Below are 19,655 nucleotides of genomic sequence, written 5' to 3' on the forward strand. Positions count from 1 at the left end.
CTACAGATATTGTTTTGGACATTTCAATAGATTACCAAAAAAGCTAAGAAGTTTTCAAGGATAAGCGTGTGTACATTTGTTCTCTTCTCTCTTCTACAAGTGGAGACAAAAAAAAAAACAAAACATGTTAGTATTAATTAGAACTTGAGTTTAACTGCTTCATGATCCAGGTAGGTTGATGTCTGACACGTTCTTTGTGTTCCTAGATGATGCCTACATCACAGATTTGTACCACATTTTGCCATTTACACCACATTAAGTCCATGTAGCAACTGACATGTCATGAGAGTAGTTATTTCTGCTCTTTAATTCCTAAGACTCCTTTTCATTCTCCAGGTTACAAATGAAGCTCTCAATAATATCCGCACTGTTGCTGGAATTGGAAAAGAGAGGCAGTTTATTGAAGCATTTGAGATTGAGCTGGAGAAGCCATTCAAGACAGCCTTTCGAAAAGCGAACGTTTATGGATTCTGCTATGGTTTTTCCCAGTGCATAGTGTTTGTTGCTAACTCTGCTTCCTACAGATATGGAGGTTACTTAATCCTCAATGAGGGGCTCCATTTCAGCTATGTGTTCAGGTGAGGACTATCATGCCAAGGTCATAAAAGATCGACATTCTAGGGAGGAATGGCCTGGTTCCATCAGGCAGCTCTTGCTGCTTAACAAACCATACCAAATTTGATATCTTGAACAGTTGGGATTGATTATTTCTGAAGATTCTATGGGCTGTCAGGGTGTTCTTCAGAACTGGACTGATTCAGTCAGGCTTCTGAGTGGGCTTCTGTCTCCACCTGACTTCTCTAGCAGGTTGGCTTGTTTTCTTCATATTATGGTCTCAGTACTCCAAGTACAACAGAAGAGAGTAAGCCCCAATGCCCAAGGTGAAACACTTGAAAAGTGTTTGCATTTTCTAATATCTCTGTGGCCAAGGCAAGTCATACAACCAAACCCAGATTTAAAAAAAAAGAGAATGAAATCTACTTTTCAATGATAGGATCCGATTGTGTTTCTCCTTTATTGTCACACTGTTGTCACACACACACTTCTGATCCCTGATTGGGTGTCCTACAGTTCAACTTAATTCTGACACCTTCTACCTGGAGACAGCATTGAACCCCAGAGCCTAAGGATGCAGTCCTGTAAGACTGCCCAAAACACCTCCCTCAGACTCTTTCTTCAGACACCCTACCTTTCTCTGGAGGTGAGGGGCTGGGATAGGACTGAAATTTCCAATTTCTACCTCTAATTGTGTGGTTGCCTCCCTTGGCAACTGCTACCAGCCCCCATCCTTAGGTTAATAGGGGCCTTCCAAAGTCACTTCATTAACACAACAAAAGACACCTTGATGGTTCTCCAAATTTAGGAACTTCCAAGGGTTTAACAGTTGTGCCAGGAATAGGAGCCAAAAACCAAATACATGTTTCTTAGTATAAATCATAATATCACAGAGGAGTAAAAAAGCCATATTGTAAAGGGATGTGTACAGAGTAATAGGATAAATGAACCATTGATACAGTTTATTATACTGGTTAATGCTGAGGAAATCTAATGCTGAGGAAATCTTGGATCAGATGGTTCATAGAACCATCTTATTAGAACTCTGCCTCTTGCAAGGAAGACATATTTCCAGCTGAATCCTCCTAGGTAGAGACAGCAAAGGCCAGGACAGGGGAACTATGTTCCTTTCTTATAGTTCAAGCCGGCTCTCCTGATAAGATTAGCTTTGAGTTCAGTGTCTCACATTTCTAGAGGTGAGAGCCAAAGTGTGTCAGGGTACCAAAGGACTGGATACTCATGTATATGGGTGTAGCGGGGGTGTTAGAGGGATGAGGGCGAGGTGGTCTGAGAAAGCCTTGGAGGACATTAGGAAAAGTGGTCCCAATAGAAATCTGTTCTTTTGGGTTTGTCCTCAAGCCATGAGTTCTGTCTTCTTGCCTTCTATCTTCCTTTTAGAAATACAGAAGAAATTTCTTCTCCTGCCCTACTATACCCACTCCAATCAGGAAAGCTTCTTTTCCAAATGTTTGCATACTGAGAGCTGTTAATCCAAATCAGAAATCACAGACTGTTGACTTCTTAGTTTATGTCAGAAATTTGAAGAATTATTGGACAATATGTAAAAATTGGGAAACTATACAAAATCCCCAACTTCTGGCTTCTCTTTAAAAACTGACTCCCTCTCTCTCTGCTTCTCACTCCCTGCCCCCGTGCTGTCTCTCAAAAATAAATAAACATTAATTTTTTTTTTAAACTGAAAGATCATCTTCCACCATTTCCCATTTTATTCCAGGTGCTTTTCATTGCTTTAAGCTTTGGGCTGGGATCCTGGAGATGTTTGGCCTAAAAGAATTCCTGCTTATGAACGAGCCGTTCATAAGGCACAAACACTCTCCCCTCCACCACCGCAGAAGCAGGCCCTCCGGGCGTGGTGATGCAGATGGTCAGCTTGGATGCCCCTCACATCATCATCTATATAGCACCAGAGCTCTCTCTCACCATATTTATCACTCATTTATCCCTTCACCCATTTCCTCATTAATTTTGCACATGTTGAATATGTTAGAAGTTGGGATAAGTACTGTAGAAGCAAACGGACAATTTTATCTTTCTCATGGTGTCTGAAGCGTGAATGACACCCATGCTTGGTACTAGTGATGCTTCACTAATCATTATCTTTTATGCACTTATTATAGATTCGAAAAATGTTAGCTTTGTAAGAACTCAACCCGATCTGATGATCTTTCAAGCCCCCTTCCTCCTTTTTTAAAAATTCTCAGGAAATTTTTTTTCCCAAACAAATCTTTGAAAAAGAGGCCATTGTAGCTAAAGCAGGGTTTGGAGGTGTGAATCCCCCTCGTTCAATTTTCCCCTCACCATGTTGACATAGAACACCTCGGAAAACTACCAGTGTCTCCAAGCCCCCATTCCCAACAAGTCGAAGGTGACCTGCTCAAAGTTGCTCAGTTCTTTCCTAGTAGAACCAGGGCCGGGCCCCCAGACATCTGCCCCTTAGGCTGTCACACCAACCATGCCACACTCCTTCTCTACCTGGGTGTCTGTCCAATTACAGGGTGATCTCTTCAGTGATACTAAGTGCGACAGCTTTTGGAAAAGCCTCTGCTTACACCCCTAGTTATGCCAAAGCTAAAATATCAGCTGCACGCTTTTTTCAACTGCTGGACCGACAACCCCCAATTAATGTGTACAGTAGTACAGGTGAAAAGTGGGTAAGTACTGAGGGAATAGGAGGGAGGTGGAGGAGGACTGTGCACGTGTGTGTGGTGTGTATGTGTGTGAACAGCTAGTCATACAATACTACCTAGCACTTTCCTGCAGTATATGGGTTCATTCACATGAATGTAGAATACACAGACAATAGATTTATAAGTGTAAAGGAATGAAGTAAATTAGCATTAAAGTTTATTCACAAGTCTGGCATTTGAATAAGGCAATGATATCCAGTGAATGCTGAATTCTGTGTAATATAAAGCACACTGAGTTCCAGAATGAATGAAACTGGATATCTTTTGAGACCTACCCAACCACCATGTTTTCTACTAATGTTCTGGTATGGAATGTAGAAAAACCAGTTATTCCTGTCCGATAATATTGATTTAATTCATGTTTATCTAGATTAATGTGGACTCCCTAAAAACCAATTTGATATCAACAAAATATCTTTTCTTCTAATTGATAGTCCCAACAGGTATTTTTTTTATCTTCCCCGACTATTTAAAAAAAATTTTTTTTAACGTTTATTTTTGAGAGAGAGAGAGAGAGAGGGAGGGAGGTAGAGGGGGAGGGCAGAGAGAGAGAGGGAGACACAGAATCCCAAGCAGGCTCCAGACTCTGAGCTGTCAGCACAGAGCCCTATGCTGGACTTTAACTCAGGAGCTGTGAGATCATGACCTGAGCCGAAGTCGGACCCCTAATGGACTGAGCCACTCAGGAACCCCCCGCCCAACTATTTTTTAATGTTTTTATTTTATTTTATTTATTTTTTATTTTATTTATTTTTTATTTTTTTATTTTTGAAGGAGAGAGACAGAGCATGAGCAGGGGAGGAGCAGAGAGAGAGGGAGACACAGAATTCGAAGCAGGCTCGAGGCTCTAAGCTGTCAGCACAGAGCCCTATGTGGGGCTCGAACCCACAAACTATGAGATCATGACCTGAGCCAAAGCTGGACGCTCAACCGACTGAGCCAACCAGGCGCCCCAATTTTTTAATATTCCAGTGTGTTCAAGAGAGCAAAACAAAACTAAACCCTAGTAAAGCTGAACTAAATTCAGAAATCCTTGTAAATTGATCAAATGACCTGTTCCTCCTTCAGCTCAATAAAAGTGAAGCTTCTGCATTATTAAAGTCTATCCATTTCTAAAATTCATAATTCAGGTAGTACAACTGAAGGTACTACCTTTTCCATATAGGCTCAAGTAACTTTCTGAGTCATTTGAAGTTTAATGCTATTATTTGAAATCTTTAGGGGAAGCAGAACTATAAGGGTTTGGACAGTTACTGGCTTCTGTGATGGAATCATATCTACTAGTTGTTCTCTTCCATTCAGAATAAATGGATGACAAGGAAATCCCATTAGGTTAGAATGGGAATGAGAGGTCACATGTCTTTAATTTCATTGTTCAAGCATCCCTTTGTTCTATACCTGCCAGAATCGGGAACAGAATGCCATTTCATTAAATGGCTGTCTTTATACTTCACAACATGGCAGCATGCAGTTGAAGGTATCTTAAGCAAGGATTTAAAACTCAGATTTAGGTACATTTTCAGTATTCTAGATTCTAATAGGAGCACATGTAACTCCAATCTTCCCATCCACAGGACAACTTCCAAGGCCAGATTGACTTTGTTGACTGCAAATTTACATATCCTTCTCGACCTAATGTACAAGTTCTGAATGGTCTCTCAGTATCGGTTCGTCCAGGCCAAACACTGGCATTTGTTGGAAGCAGCGGATGTGGCAAAAGCACCAGCATTCAGCTTTTGGAACGTTTCTATGATCCTGATGAAGGGAAGGTGGTAAGCAGTACAAATGCTTTTGAGAATTTTGCTTTCTGCAGAATATCTCCAACCCCTTAAAAGTGGTTTTCAAGATTACACCTCGCCAGACTCACTGTAACGTGCTTGCCTCGGACACTTTCCCCTATGGGTATTGTCTAGTTCCAGTCATTTGCTGGTTGACCTGATTCTACCTTACAATTTCTAATACCATATACTTCCCAGTTCCAGATGGTCTGCTGACCAGTTAGACAAAGAAAACTGGGCACACTGCAAAGCTGGAGATGAGTGTGTTTAACAGAAGCATTTGCTTACCTGTAAATGGAGCAGAATGTGCAAACAAATCAGGAAGCTAATGACCGCGAATGGAAAAAATGACAGGGGTGATGAAGAGCGCAATGATAAATGAGCAAGAGAGGGAATTTAGTATGAACAATCTGAGACAACCCTGGTTCAAGAAGCTTAAGTGTAGATAATGTAAAGAACTCAAATTGGTAGTTATGTGCCATAAAGCTTTGGCAAGGATATTTGAAAAACTGGTGAATTGCTTTGCTTCTTATTTTCTGGAGCATTTCTTCCCCTTTTCTTTCTTTCCAAATAATATATGCAGAGGAATACAAAATAAAATAGGAAAGATTTGTAATAGAAAGCAACCCCTTATGCTACCCTTTCCACCACTCCCCATTTCTCTGCTCAAAGACAACTATTTTTAACTATTTGATGTTTTTAGGTCTTTCAATGATTACCTCAATGTCTCTAAGTAATATGGTTATGCCGCTGTTTCACGATTTAACAAATTTAGACTCTTTATTGACTTATTCTTAAGAGATGGAAATTTAGCTTACCCTCAACACTTCCCCTTTTTTATGCACCTCCTCCCAATATATATATATATATCACTTTTAAAAGTTTCTGTTTGTAAATTTAATTAATATAATTCTGCTTCTTTTCTACACCTACAGATAGCATCTCTTGAATTCTTATTTCCTAAAATAAGAGTAACAATTCTATGTCTATTTTCACCTCTTCCTCCTTCCTCTTATTTCCCCATTCCTAATAACTATACTTTTATATTATCAAAATGCAAAACACTAACATTCTGTTTATAAAATTTATTATCTTTAATTCTGGGCTGACTCTAAAAGTTAACAATCAACTAACAACTTTTATTATGATTATGTAAATATTGTTCATCCCATTATCAAGTAGTGAGATACATCAGCATTACATTTTCTTTCTTGATTGTTTTTATGAAAGGCTTTTTTCTGGCATCCTCTGCCTTTATCAAATCCTTATATCCTTCCAATGTCTCTATCCTGCTACCTTTTCTGAGGGACATGCTTCTTACTCTCATGTCTGCAACTGCCTGGGCTAATTACAACCTGTGCCTGTTGAACAGTTGTCACCCTGAGTTTCCTGAATGTTTTCTTGGATTAGATCCATTATTTCCTAATTCCCCTATCATCCTCTTTCTTGGGTTTCACTTTCCTTTTGTTGGAGTGCATCCACCAGTAGTTTTCTTTTTTTTTTTTTTTTAATTTTTTTTAACTTTTATTTATTTTTGAGACAGAGAGAGACAGAGCATGAATGGGGGAGGGTCAGAGAGAGAGGGAGACACAGAATCTGAAACAGGCTCCAGGCTCTGAGCTGTCAGCACAGAGCCCAACGCGGAGCTCGAACCCACGGACCGTGAGATCATGACCTGAGCCGAAGTCGGACACTTAACCGACCAAGCCACCCAGGTGCCCCCACCAGTAGTTTTCTAAGAAATGATTCAGAGGCATAGGTCTGAAAATGTTTTATTCTGATCTACAAGTGATTGTTCAACCCTAATATTTTGAAATAAAGGCTTTTTTGAGTTCCCTGGGTAGTATAAACTTCACTGCAGTGAGGACAGGTCACTTTATGAAGAGAAATGCTGAGAGAAACTCGAAGGAGGCAACTAAAGATTCCCTTGCAAAAAGCAAAGCAAAGAAATAAGCAAAGAGATATTGGAAGAATCCAGGAAATTATGAAAATAAGGAATAAGAGTTGGTTATATATAACTTATAATCACTTTGTTATTAATTATGGTTATAAAAATTTTAATTTGTTTAAAAATATGTAGTGATTGATGAACCTAGAAAGCACATTGCACTGGGGTCTGATCTCTGCAAACGAGAGGGTCTAGTTTCCCAAAATGTCAGACTATCCTGTCTATCACCCCAGCTAGACTGTGAACTATTAAGACATATAAGGACCCAAATCCTTCACATTTGATCTTTCCAATATTAACATATACATATATTAAGTATATTTCTCTGAATGTACTCAGTGCTTGTTCTGATCGTAAGTAAGAAGCAATGCCCATGAAGAAATCAGTATGATTCCTTGAATTTCATAAACACAATATATTTTGTTATATTATTGTAAAACATTTCTACAAACCTTTTTCAAGTAGGAAAAAATACCATGTTTTATGCAATTTTAAAATGTTGTCTTTGGGGCACCTGGGTAGCTCGGTTGGTTAAGCCTCTGACTCTTGATTTCAGCTCAGGTCATGATCTCAGGGTTCTTGAGTTCAAGCCCCACGTTGGACTCTGTGCTGACAGCATGGAGCCTGCTTGGGATTCTCTCTCTCTCTCTCTCTCTCTCTCTCTCTCTCTCTCTCTCTCTTTCTCTCCCTCTGCCCCTCTCCTGCTCGCACATGCTCTCTCTCAAAAATAAATAAACATTACAAATAAATAGAAGAATGAATAAATAAATAAATGCTAAAAATTATCTTTACTCTTAAGGAAGCTACCAAATGCAGCATTCAACATTTTCAACACATAATTCCTGTGATCTGCAGTATTGTGTTAGGCCCTGTGGCAGATTCTAAGAAGTATGAAGCATATCTTATGTCTTTTAGGAGTTTACCTTACTAGCTCATGTACAATATTTAGCGAGCTGCTCCAGTAGTTAATTAGGTATTAAATTGTGCTTTGCAATCTATAAGTACTATGGAAAATGAGTAGAGGAAGATGAGCCAGGGCTAATTGTTGAGGAATGCCTTATATCTTTTCCCACTAGTGTTTGCTTTTTCCATTGCTAAGAATTTATCTACAATATAGTGTGTTCACACCATTTAACATAATCTGTTTCTGAAACCATAGGGCCAAACACTTTATAGTAGTATGTTAGACACACTTCACCTTTACTATATTAAGGCTTTTAAGTGAAACAGCTCAGATGGTAGATATTTGAGTTCCTGCACTAAATTGCCTAGCTAGATCATGAATTACTAGAAAATAGAGATTCTTTTTTCTTTATATAGCAGACAAAAGACTCCCTAGCATGGTGCCCTTGTGGCAGAAAACTTAATATATGTTTGTTGATTGACTAGGTGAATAAATGTACTCCTTCCTTACTTGAGTCTATTATCTCATGTTAGTATCAGTAAAATCAAGGAAATAGGTTTAATTGCTATATTGTCCAATAGCTTTTTACATAGAAAAACCTGTTTCATAACCTGTGGAGTCTCAAAATTGAGCAATTGTTCATACTTGCAAAGGATGTGCTACACCAAAGTATAAGGGGAAATTTGTTTTTAACAAAATACTGTCCTGGGTGCCCTTCTCGTTTCAAATACCTACACAGCTAAATTTTGGGAAACAAACAAAACCATAGTCTGATCATAACTTTGACACCACTTCTGACAGATACTACCTCCAGAGGTCAAAGGCAACATCACTTATTTATAAGATTCCTGGGATTTTTATCTCTCAAGTAAAGCAACTGTCTTATATAAATACTACCTCTAGAATATGAAGGTTCCTCACTGCTAGAATTCTAGAACTTAATGCTCTGCCTCTCACCTCTATTGGCAGATGATAGATGGGCATGACAGCAAAAAAGTAAATGTCCAGTTTCTCCGCTCGAACATTGGAATTGTTTCCCAGGAACCAGTGCTGTTTGCCTGTAGCATAATGGACAACATCAAGTATGGGGACAACACCAGGGAAATTCCCATGGAAAAAGTCATAGAAGCTGCAAAGCAGGCTCAGTTGCATGACTTTGTCATGTCACTCCCAGAGGTGAGTACCTCAGGTCACCTCCTTATGGGTGATGTGGATGGGTAGAGGTAGAACAGCCAAAATGTATTATGACTGTGGCTCAGAGAGAAGGTCAAAGTCAACACGGTTTCTTTCTTAGTGCCCTAGGATTGTCTCTGTCTTTTAAGCAAAATAAATGGCCTCCACCAACATACTCTTGAGCTTTGGGAAGTATTATATCATCCAGTGCAAAGGATGCCATAGAACCTGTTATACCTAAAGCAGTATTATACTGAGCATTAGTGTAGCGTGGTGAGAAACAATCCTGAGATTCAGAACAGATATAGGTTTGAATCCAAACTCTGCCACTTACTAGCTGTGTAACTTTGGGGCGGTTACTTATCTTTTTTGAGACTCGATCATCTACAAAATGCAAAAAATTACATGAAAATAAAAGAATACACAAGATAGTCATTATGCTGCTAGTATTATTGTCACCCCATAATTTCATTACTTGGCTGCATTTACTGTGCCTGGTGAGGTAAGTTGCATCTGCCCTGATGCATCTCACTTTTCCAGAGCTAAGTTTGAACTTAGTACAATATTGACTTTGCATTTTTCCATCCACCAAGAGTCTCTTGGTGGTTGATCACAAAAAAAAAAAGTTAACACATGGAAACTAAATTTTAGGAACCAAACTTTTAACCTTTGCACTTCTTTTAAATACCACTTTTAAATTACTTTTTTTTTTTTTTTGCACGTGATTATGTTTATAAATTTTGTGCTGTTTGGGGTGGCTTTTTCCTTTTTTTTTGTTTTGTTTTGTTTTGTTTGTTTTTTCACAAAGGCTCTTAAGTCTTAGCTTGATTCTAACCTGGGTAGCTCAATCCATGAGCATGTGGAAATTACTGTGTACTGTATCCTGAATGAAAAGCAAAGCTTGTGTTCCCTCTGGAAGATTCATTTATTCCACAAATCTTTGTTGAGCACCTTCTCATTTTGTGGGAAACAGTGGCTCAGAGGCAGTTTATTGCCTCTTTCTCATATGGATTTAACCCATCGTACCCTCCACTGAGCATTTTTTCTCCACGAGGACAAAGTAGGCTGTCATGAGTCTCACTTGGTGTGGTTAGCATTTGTCAGGAGGCAAGGGAATCAGGGGAAGGAAACACACCTTGTTGTGGAAGGCAGGGGAGAGCAGTGGTCAAGGGCAAAGTCTCAGAAACATGACACACGTGGATTTCGAGTTCTGCTTTTTACTTGTCTTTGCACAATTTTCTTACCTGTCTGTGCCTAAGTTTTGTAATCTGTAAAGTAGGGAGAAAATTATTTCTGTGAGTATTAAATGATCATCTGGCTAGAATAGTTAACACAATGCCTAAAGCATCATAAATATTCTGTGAATGCTAACTATTCTTTATGTAGCCATGCCTAGCATCCAGCTAGGGATTTTCCTTCATAATTTCAGTAAATGTATGGACTAGTGATTAATATCTGCATTTTCCAGGCAAGTTTGCTGCTCACAGAAATTTAGGTAATTTGATCATGCTCATAGAGCTACTAGACAGCACAGTGAGGATTTGTAACTAGGCTTATGTTCCAGAATGATGTCTCCTCAATAAGAGGATAGACCAGGAGATCTCTCAAAGGGCCCTTGCATTCACAGGATTATTCCATCTTGGAAAGCTCTTCCAGATGAGAGTTTGGAAATCTGGGAATCTTAAATCAGAGAGATCTCATAGACAGGGAGACAGAAAGAAAAAAAACCCACAAACCTAAAATAAATGCAGAGAAGGAGATATAAAATCCCCTAATTTCCCAACAAATGCTGTATTTTTTTTTATATTCCTAAATGGGTTTTATATCCTTTATAGAAGGACTCATTTATTATTCCTAATTTTTTTTTTAACGTTTATTTATTTTTGAGACAGAGACAGAGCATGAGCAGGGGAGGGTCAGAGAGAGAGGAAGACACAGAATCTGAAACGGGCTCCAGGCTCTGAGTGTCAGCACAGAGCCGATGCAGGGCTCGAACTCACGGACCGTGAGATCATGACCTGAGCCGAAGTCGGCCGCTTAACCGACTGAGCCACCCAGGCGCCCCTATTATTCCTAATTAAAAAAAAACAAACAAACAAAAATTGTTTAAATCCTCAGAGAGGTGATTAATGTGGACTCCATACAGCATAGGAGCAATGACTGTTTCTGGGTCTCAAACTTACCATACTTTTTCCAGAAATATGAAACTAATGTTGGGCCCCAGGGGTCTCAACTGTCTCGAGGGGAGAAACAACGGATTGCTATTGCTCGGGCCATTGTACGAGATCCTAAAATCTTGCTACTAGATGAGGCTACTTCTGCCTTAGACACAGAAAGTGAAAAGGTATGTATTGATTTTCTAAAGTCTTAGATCATTATAAATGGGTCTTTTGCTGTAATATTTGCCCTTATGAAATGGCACTATTTTCCATTTTCTGATTCATTAACAGTATTAATGGTCAATACCTGGTGGAACAAAAAGACAATAATCTAGAGGAAGTGATTCAAAATAGGAATGTTTCAAATGAAAAAGCATATTTTAACTTTAAAGTAAGAATTGTTAATATTCTCTAGCCTAGGTGATGCTTTTTCAAGGGCTAGTAGTTAGCTTTCTTAAGTAAAATAATCTAGGTCATCTGTGAGGAAATTATTTTATAATTTCAAAGTTACATGGTAGAGCAGGGAGACAGCACAAAACACAAAGTAAGAGGTGACATCTGATGTGCATGGAAGGAAATGCAATTGAACAAAACAAAACTATGAAATTTACCATTTATAATTAATTCCTTAAAAATCAGGATTCATTTTAAAGAGACCTAAGATGTCCTTAATGAATAACAATATCAGTAATGACCACTTAACTGCTACCTTACATGGTTCCTTTGGTTTCATTTTTTGCAAATTAGACCATCAGGTATTGCCAAGTTATATTGTGACCTCATAGTTTGGTTCATTCTTGCTTCGCTGAAAGTTCTCAGCCTGTAAAATGCAATTTAAATCATTGAGGCATTGCGTACAGCAAATACTTATGTGATCCTTTCTCTCCTGTCAAGGCTTTGGGTTTAACCCCTGAGTATAGCAATGCTGCTCAAGTAGTATTAAGCAGAATTCTTGAGATGTTGGGCCAGGGTACAAGCATGTGTCTTTGCATCAGCTTTCCACCTTCTCTTTGCAGACAGTGCAGGTCGCCCTGGACAAAGCCAGAGAAGGTCGGACCTGCATTGTCATTGCTCATCGTTTGTCTACCATCCAAAACTCAGATATCATTGCTGTCATGTCACAGGGGGTAGTGATTGAAAAGGGGACCCATGAAGAACTGATGGCCCAGAAGGGAGCCTACTACAAACTAGTCATCACAGGAGCCCCCATCAGTTGACCTGACTCAAGAACTTCATGTACAGATGATGCACCAATTACAAGAGTGCCATGAGGTTGTGTTTTTTCTTTAAGGAGAAATGATAATACTTTACTTTTTCAGACATTGTCATATGTTGGTATCCAAGCTAATTTCTAATGACTTTCAAAACAATTTAGTGTTAAATATCTGTATATAGAAAATGAAAGAAACTAGGGTTAGCGTGAGTGAAAATCCAATGACAAGCAACTGCTTAGCCATCACCCAGTGGCTTCTCCATGCAAAAGCCATTCGCAGTTACTACATGGGAATTAGTGGGAAGGCATAGAGTAAATGAGACTTTGAATTCCTTGAGAGCAGAGGATTGTCCTATGCATTTTTGAAACTTCAGTGTACACAGAGCCTATGCACTTATAATAGGCACTCAACAAATGTTTATCAAGCTGGACTAAGGTCATATGTGAAAACAACAGGAAGACTGACACCCAACTATTTCCTGACTAAAATTTTCTTTCACGTTAAAAGAGATTCATTCATCTTTAAGGATGGGGATAGGAAAAGGAGGACTTTGATACTCTGGATGTTCTCAGAATGGGAAAGACAGAAAGGGGCAAGTATTCACAAGGACTTACTAGGAAGGGGTATTGATTTATAGAATCAGGGTGTAGTACCTAAGGGGTGAAGTCATTAGAATCTACTAATGTGGCTTTTTTGTATAATACTATGTGAAACTATGACAAAATAAAATTCAGTATTTTTATTTCATGAATAAACTTTGGGGAAACAAAGGACAGCAACCTGGGATAAAGACTGTATCCCAGGCCTTTAGTCCCTGTCGCCACCCTTCATATTGGTTGCCTGTGTAGAAACAGAAGTATAAACCCTCCTCCTGCAGCAGGACAGCTGCCCTTCCCTAATTCCTGCAAAAGACTGGGTGGGGAATCTCACTGAGAGAAGCTTGAACTTAGAGACACAAGTCATATTGGAAGGGGCAGCTAAACATACAGGAGACAAGGGGATTAAATATAAAGCTATAAATACACAAGCAGAAAAAATTCCAACTCTGGCAAAAGATTTTAGGAGTAGCCTCTGGGGAAACTGGCCAATCCAAGAAAAGATACCTTATCAGGCCAATGCCTGAAATCCTCCAAAGAAACTCCCCAACCAGATTACTCTACTGTGAAGCCCACCTTCTAACAACACACACCAATTGGCCTTTCAGTGTCTCACTCTTCTACAGGAATAGACTGTCAAGAATCACCAGGCACTGAGGAAATATTATAACACAAAAAGCAAAATGACAACAATAGAATGCCCAGAACAAGAATATTAGAGGTAACAGAGCCAATGTAAAGATTAGGAAAACATTCCAATGCTAGTAAATGTATATAACAAGATGAGAAGATATTCTTATCTATGTAAGTAAAAATAAGAGTCCATAAAAATGAACATACAAAAAGAGCTCTTGGAAAAATTCTGTAACAGTTCCTACCAAATTGTCCTGCCATCAAGATGTCTTCCTACTCTCTCTCCTTCCCAAATGCACTCGATGCGTAAATTTTTTCTTCCCGTGGAGAACAAATCAAATTCTGCCTACAAATTAAGCCTGAGCTGTTTGTATATTGAGGTATATTATTTTTGTCTCTGGTCCAGTGTTTCCTGGTAAATAACCATAAAGGTGGTTTAGCAAGTTAACTAGTTAGGTCAGAAGAATTAATGGCTTCCAAATCAGGGAGGGGGGGAGGGTGGGGGACAGCATTCTAGTTAAGTTATGAAAAACGGCAATGACCAGTATGTTGCAGAATAAAGATGCCTGCAAGAAGGAATTAAATTTTACAGTATGCATGGGCTCATCCTCTAATATTGAAGAAAGAAGACCAGAATCCATTTGTGTAAGTATGCATTTCAGAGGAAAAGAACATAAGCTCTGCGCTGGGAGGCTGCCAGTTTCCTGGGGTAGAATGTGTGGGGTGTGAAAAATGAATGAGTCATTTTTGGGATGCCTGGGTGACTCACTCAGTTGAGTGCCGGACTTCAGCTCAGGTCATGATCTCACGGCTTGTGGGTTCGAGCCCCACGTTGGGCTCTGTGCTGATAGCTCGGAGCCTGGAGCCTGCTTCAGATTCTGTTTCTCCCCCTCTCTCTGCCCCTCCCCTGCTCCCACTCTGTCTGTCTCTCTGTCTCTCTCTCTCAAAAATAAACATTAAAAAAAAATAAGAGTCATTTTTTAAATAAGCTACTTGAAAGTTATTGATAAGCATGAAAAGGTTGACTACAGAGGGTTTGAAATGATGTGGGAAACAGTTGCTTTTTGAGGCTCAGTGGCAAGGGAGAAAGGATTATAATCTTAAAAATATAGAAATAAATAAGGTTGCAAGTTTATTTTACAACACCAGGGAGCACCAATGTCTCCATATCTATCCCACATCCTGTATCACTAACAAAGATACGTTCTCTGCAATTTTCCATTATTAATGTTTCTCAGATAATGGGGTTACTTGCTTTCTCTGTTCTGACACTTATTCCAAGTATTTTTGTAATTTCTAATGTTTTCAGGATGGGCTCATGGTATGATCAAACTCATCCCATAACCCCAGATAAGAAAAGTTTATAGTAGAAAAAAGAAGAATTGGAAGAGAAAGTTGGGGAAATTTCTCTGAAGGTAGGACAAAATGAGACAAAAAGAAAAAAGAAAAAGAAAAATTTTATTTTTTATTTTAACTATTTTTTTTTATGTTTATTTTTGAGAGAGAGAGAGAGACACGGAGTGTGAGTGGGGGAGGGACAGAGAGAGAGAGACAGACAGACAGACAGAATCCAAAGCAGGCTCCAGGCTCTGAGCTGTTAGCACAGAGCCCGATGCAGGGCTTGAACCCACGAACCGCGAGATCGTGACCTGAGCCAAAGTTGAATGTTCAACCGACTGAGCCACCTAGGCACCCCAGAAAAAGAAATATTTTAGAGGATCAATCCAAAAGGTACAATAATTAGCTAATTGCAGTCCAGAAAGAAAGAGGGGAATAAATTATTTAAATTGTCCAAAAGTATTTCCTATAATTGAAGGATGTAAATTTTCATCCTGAAAGGGTTCAAAAGTGTTGAATATAATAAATAAGTAAAGATCTTCCCTGAGCACACTATTATGTGATTTTAGGAAATTGGGGAAGAAGGTACTCAAATTTATCGGGGGTGGTGGGGTGGGGACATGATACACATAATAAAGAATCATAATGACATAGGACCTGTTAACAATAACACTAAAAGCCAGAAGATGAAAAGATTTGCCTTCAAAATTCTTAGGGAAAGTTATTTCCAGCCTAGAATTCTATATCCAGCAAACTATTCTCAAGAATGACAGAAGTCTAAAGAAATTCTCAGTCATGTAAGGTTTCAAAACTTTACCTCCCTATACATCTTTTCTCAGGAGGCCACAGGAAGGTTTCCCTGAAATAAAAGTAAATGAGGAGAGGGTATAGGACCTAGGAAACAGGTGATCTAACTCAAGAATGAGGCAAGGGGAGGGGTTCCTGGGTGGCTCAGTTGGTTAAGTGCCTGGCTCTTGATTTCGGCTTGGGCCATGATCTCATGGTTCATGAGTTCAAGCCTCACATTGGGCTCTGCACTGACAGTGTGGAGCCTGCTTGGGATTCTCTCTGTCTGCCTTCCCCTGCTCATGCTCATTTTCTCTCTCACTCCCTCACTCTCTCTCTCTCTCAAAAATTACTTAAAAAAAAAAAAAAAAAAAAAAGAATGAGGTGATGGGAATCTCCAGGATGATTAGGAAGGGAAATCCAAACTATGCTGTAGTTATAGTAAATAGCCAGCCCCAACTGAAATAAGGAAATGAGGTTCCAAGAGGGATGTCTCTAGGAAAATCATGATTCTACTATACTTTCCAACATACTGTCTGGCAGAGTTTGCTGGTGAATTAGTGATGCGTATACAGAAAGACACAGAGAGAGACAGAAAAGAGTATTAGCTATTAGCTCTGGGGGAAAAGAAAACTTATGCATGAAAGGAAATATATTTATATTATTTGTAATATAATACGATTGCATGACTCACCCAAGAATGCTATTTACAAAGCCATACCAATGTAAATGCTGAATGCTGATCTAAACCAAAATTAGAGACAGGTTATGAAAGGGGATAAAATGATGTGGGAGAGGTGATATAGCAATAGGACATGAGTGTAAGAGAACTGGAGCCTCATATTCCATGGTAGAAATTAGTTACAAATTTAACAAATAGCAATAAAACATATTACTTTAAAAGACAAAGGTAAGGTGCCTGGGTGGCTCAGTCAGTTAAGTGTCCAACTTTGGCTCACGTCATGATCTCACTGTTCATGAGTTGGAGCCCCGCATCAGGCTCTGTGCTGACAGCTCGGGCCTTGGAGCCTGCTTCAGATTCTGTGTCTCCCTCTCTCTCTGCCCCTCCCCTTCTCTCACTCTGTCTCTCTCTCCCTCAAAATAAATAAACATTAAAAAATTTAAAAAAAATTTTTTTAAATAAAGTATAAAAATTAAAACAAAAGGAGAAAAAATGTAGCACAGAGGCACAATAATAAAACCAGTAGGTACTGAAACTGGATTTGAAAGACACATCACAGGAACAGAAGAGAGTCCAGAAATTGATTCACCAGGAATCCCACTTCTCATAGTTTATTCTAAATTTCTAATCACAAAAGCGAGCATTGTTGTCTCTTCCTTTATTGTTCAGAATAACTTGGAAACAATCTAAAAGTCCATAAATAAGAGGATGGGGAAAAGGTAAAATTAGTTTAGACACATATATACAGTGATATTTACCACGAAGCCAATAAAATGATTCTATTGACCTATGTTTATTGTTTTTGTGAAACTATGTCCATTATATGCTGTACAGAAAAAGTGAGTTTCTGATCATGATGGGTGGTATGATACCATCTACCTATCTCTTTCTCTCTCTCTATCTATACACACACACAGACACACACACACCTCACACATCTGTTATGTATATATGTGTCTGTGTTTATGTGTTTGTATGTACCTATATGCTTAAAGAGAAATCTGGAAGGATTTCTACCAAATTTTTGGTAGTCTTTATTTCCAGCCATTTATCCTCTGTATGGCCACAGCTCCCTGCACATACTAAATGTCTGTGGTCCTTGAGGACAGGGACTGTGTCTAGTTCATAGTATCCCTAGTACTTTCTCAGTACTTGGTATACAGTGATAACTCAAGACTCTTGGTTGAATAATCATTTTAAATGTATACAAGTAGTGAATAATTTGTCAGCCCCAAGACAACCAGCCCATTAGGTTACAGCAGTGCCTTCCAATGGAAATATAAGTCACTAATGCAAACTACATGTGTAATTTTAAATTTTCTAGTCACATTAAAGGAAAAAGAAACAAGTGAAATTAATGCTAATATATTTCATTTAATCCAAAATATACAAAATATTACTATTGCATATAATTGATATAAAATTATTAATAAAATATTTTACTTTAAACTTAAATTTTACTTTATCATATTAAATATTTAGAATCTGATGTGTGTTTATACTTATAGTACAGCTCAGTTCAGACTAGCCACATGTCAAATTCCCACTAGCTATATGTGACTAGCAGCTACTATATCCAAAAGATAGGGTTAGAATATCCAGTTTTGTGGATTTCCTGGCCTGGGCCTCAGTTGTCCCTGCATGATTTGAGTCTTATAAAAACATGAGCCCAGCTTCTCCCTTGGAACATGTTTTTATACCGTACTTGCAAATTTTGCAGAACTTGTTTAGATTGAAGATCATGACACTCATTTTAAGTAACAAGCATCGTGGTAGAATCTGGCAGAATCAAACATTATGATGACAGAGTCATACAGGCCCTTATCAGAGTGGTTAAAATTCTTCACATCATTAATTTTACTTGATTTACTGGTTTAGTCGACAAAGAGAGAAAACTAAGATTGTTTAACGTAATACAATTTAATTTTTTAAATTGCCATTTCATCTAATCCCCTTGAGTTCTCTTCCCAAGACAAGTTTTATCCCAGGTAATTTATAAGATTTGTTTATGATTTTTTTCTATAAGCAATTCTTATAAATAATTAGAGCAGCACACTTTCCAACTTATTTAGAAAAGACACCCTGAGTCATTTGGTACATCTCAAAATTGCATGAGAGCGGATAACCACAAAACAGAAATGATGTTATCTGAGAAAAAAGTAGAATTGACCTCTAGATTATTTTGTCTGGAAACTCTTTCATATAGTGACTCTAGGTCTACTCTATGTATGCTCGTAAGAAATCATTTCAATGAAAAGACACTTTGAATTTAGCAATGCATTCATGCATGCAATTTTTGGCAATTATGCATTCATTTAAAAATGTATATATACCCTGAGGTATTTTGATATTGTGTCCTGAAAGAGGAAAATACATAGGATCATAATTAGGTATAGTTTGCCACATATTTATTCATGAATTAAATGTAAATCTCCTACCCTAAGAAAATAACAGAACATTTCCATTAGGTTGGTTTAGGATCCTACTTCATATTTCCAACTAAGTGCTGGATTTAATACTATCTCTTATGCATGCAGAATCTCTCTGTAATCAGGTCACATGTTAGTAGAGATCAAAAAATTGCAAATTTAGTTGCTGTTTCCAAACCCATTTTGAGATAACTTTACATATGTGTGTGTATCATTATAAAACAAACATTTAGTCCATTTGTATTTGCTCTGAATTTCCAGATCAAGTGAATAATGTCACCTGCCTATAAGAGGTGGGAGATGAAAATAACTTAAACAAACTTTAAAACCCAATTCCAATTTCTTTCACACTGTGTTCAATTAAATGCCCAATTAATTTAAATGAATAGACTGTAAATAAAGCAGTGCACATGATTATCATCTAATTAGCACTGGCCAGCATTATAATGTGCTCATTAGTGAGTCCTATGGCATCCTAAGGCTCATAATGAGTAATCAGGATACACGTGACTGACATGTAGCTGTCTGCATGCAGCTACTCAACCCAATAAATCAGCACCAGGACAGAAAGTGCAGTAGAAAAAGGAAGAAGAATATGTAGCTGGTGAATCTGCGGTTCCATCCTTTGTATAATTCAGGTACAGGTCCTACTCTCAGATACAAAAAGATAAATTGGAGAACAACACAACGGCTGGAGATAGAAAGGGAAATGTTCACCCAAGGTGACCCAGACAAATGTCAAAAATTATTAT

At 38.3% G+C, this 19,655-nt stretch overlaps 1 protein-coding gene across 1 annotated transcript in view; it reads left to right on the plus strand.

The window, feature by feature from the left end:
* The window catches only part of ABCB11 (ATP binding cassette subfamily B member 11), a 91,355-nt gene extending 78,273 nt beyond the window's left edge, over positions 1-13,082 (plus strand). The window contains exons 23-28 of the mRNA XM_049616086.1: positions 337-578; positions 3,071-3,227; positions 4,838-5,035; positions 8,863-9,069; positions 11,264-11,410; positions 12,242-13,082. Coding sequence (XP_049472043.1) covers positions 337-578; positions 3,071-3,227; positions 4,838-5,035; positions 8,863-9,069; positions 11,264-11,410; positions 12,242-12,442 — 1,152 coding nt within the window. The 3' untranslated portion in view covers positions 12,443-13,082. The remainder of the gene's footprint in view (positions 1-336; positions 579-3,070; positions 3,228-4,837; positions 5,036-8,862; positions 9,070-11,263; positions 11,411-12,241) is intronic.
* Positions 13,083-19,655: the final 6,573 nt, after the last annotated feature.

Source organism: Panthera uncia (assembly GCF_023721935.1).
Source record: "Panthera uncia isolate 11264 chromosome C1 unlocalized genomic scaffold, Puncia_PCG_1.0 HiC_scaffold_3, whole genome shotgun sequence".
In the NCBI taxonomy this organism is placed as follows: domain Eukaryota; kingdom Metazoa; phylum Chordata; class Mammalia; order Carnivora; family Felidae; genus Panthera; species Panthera uncia.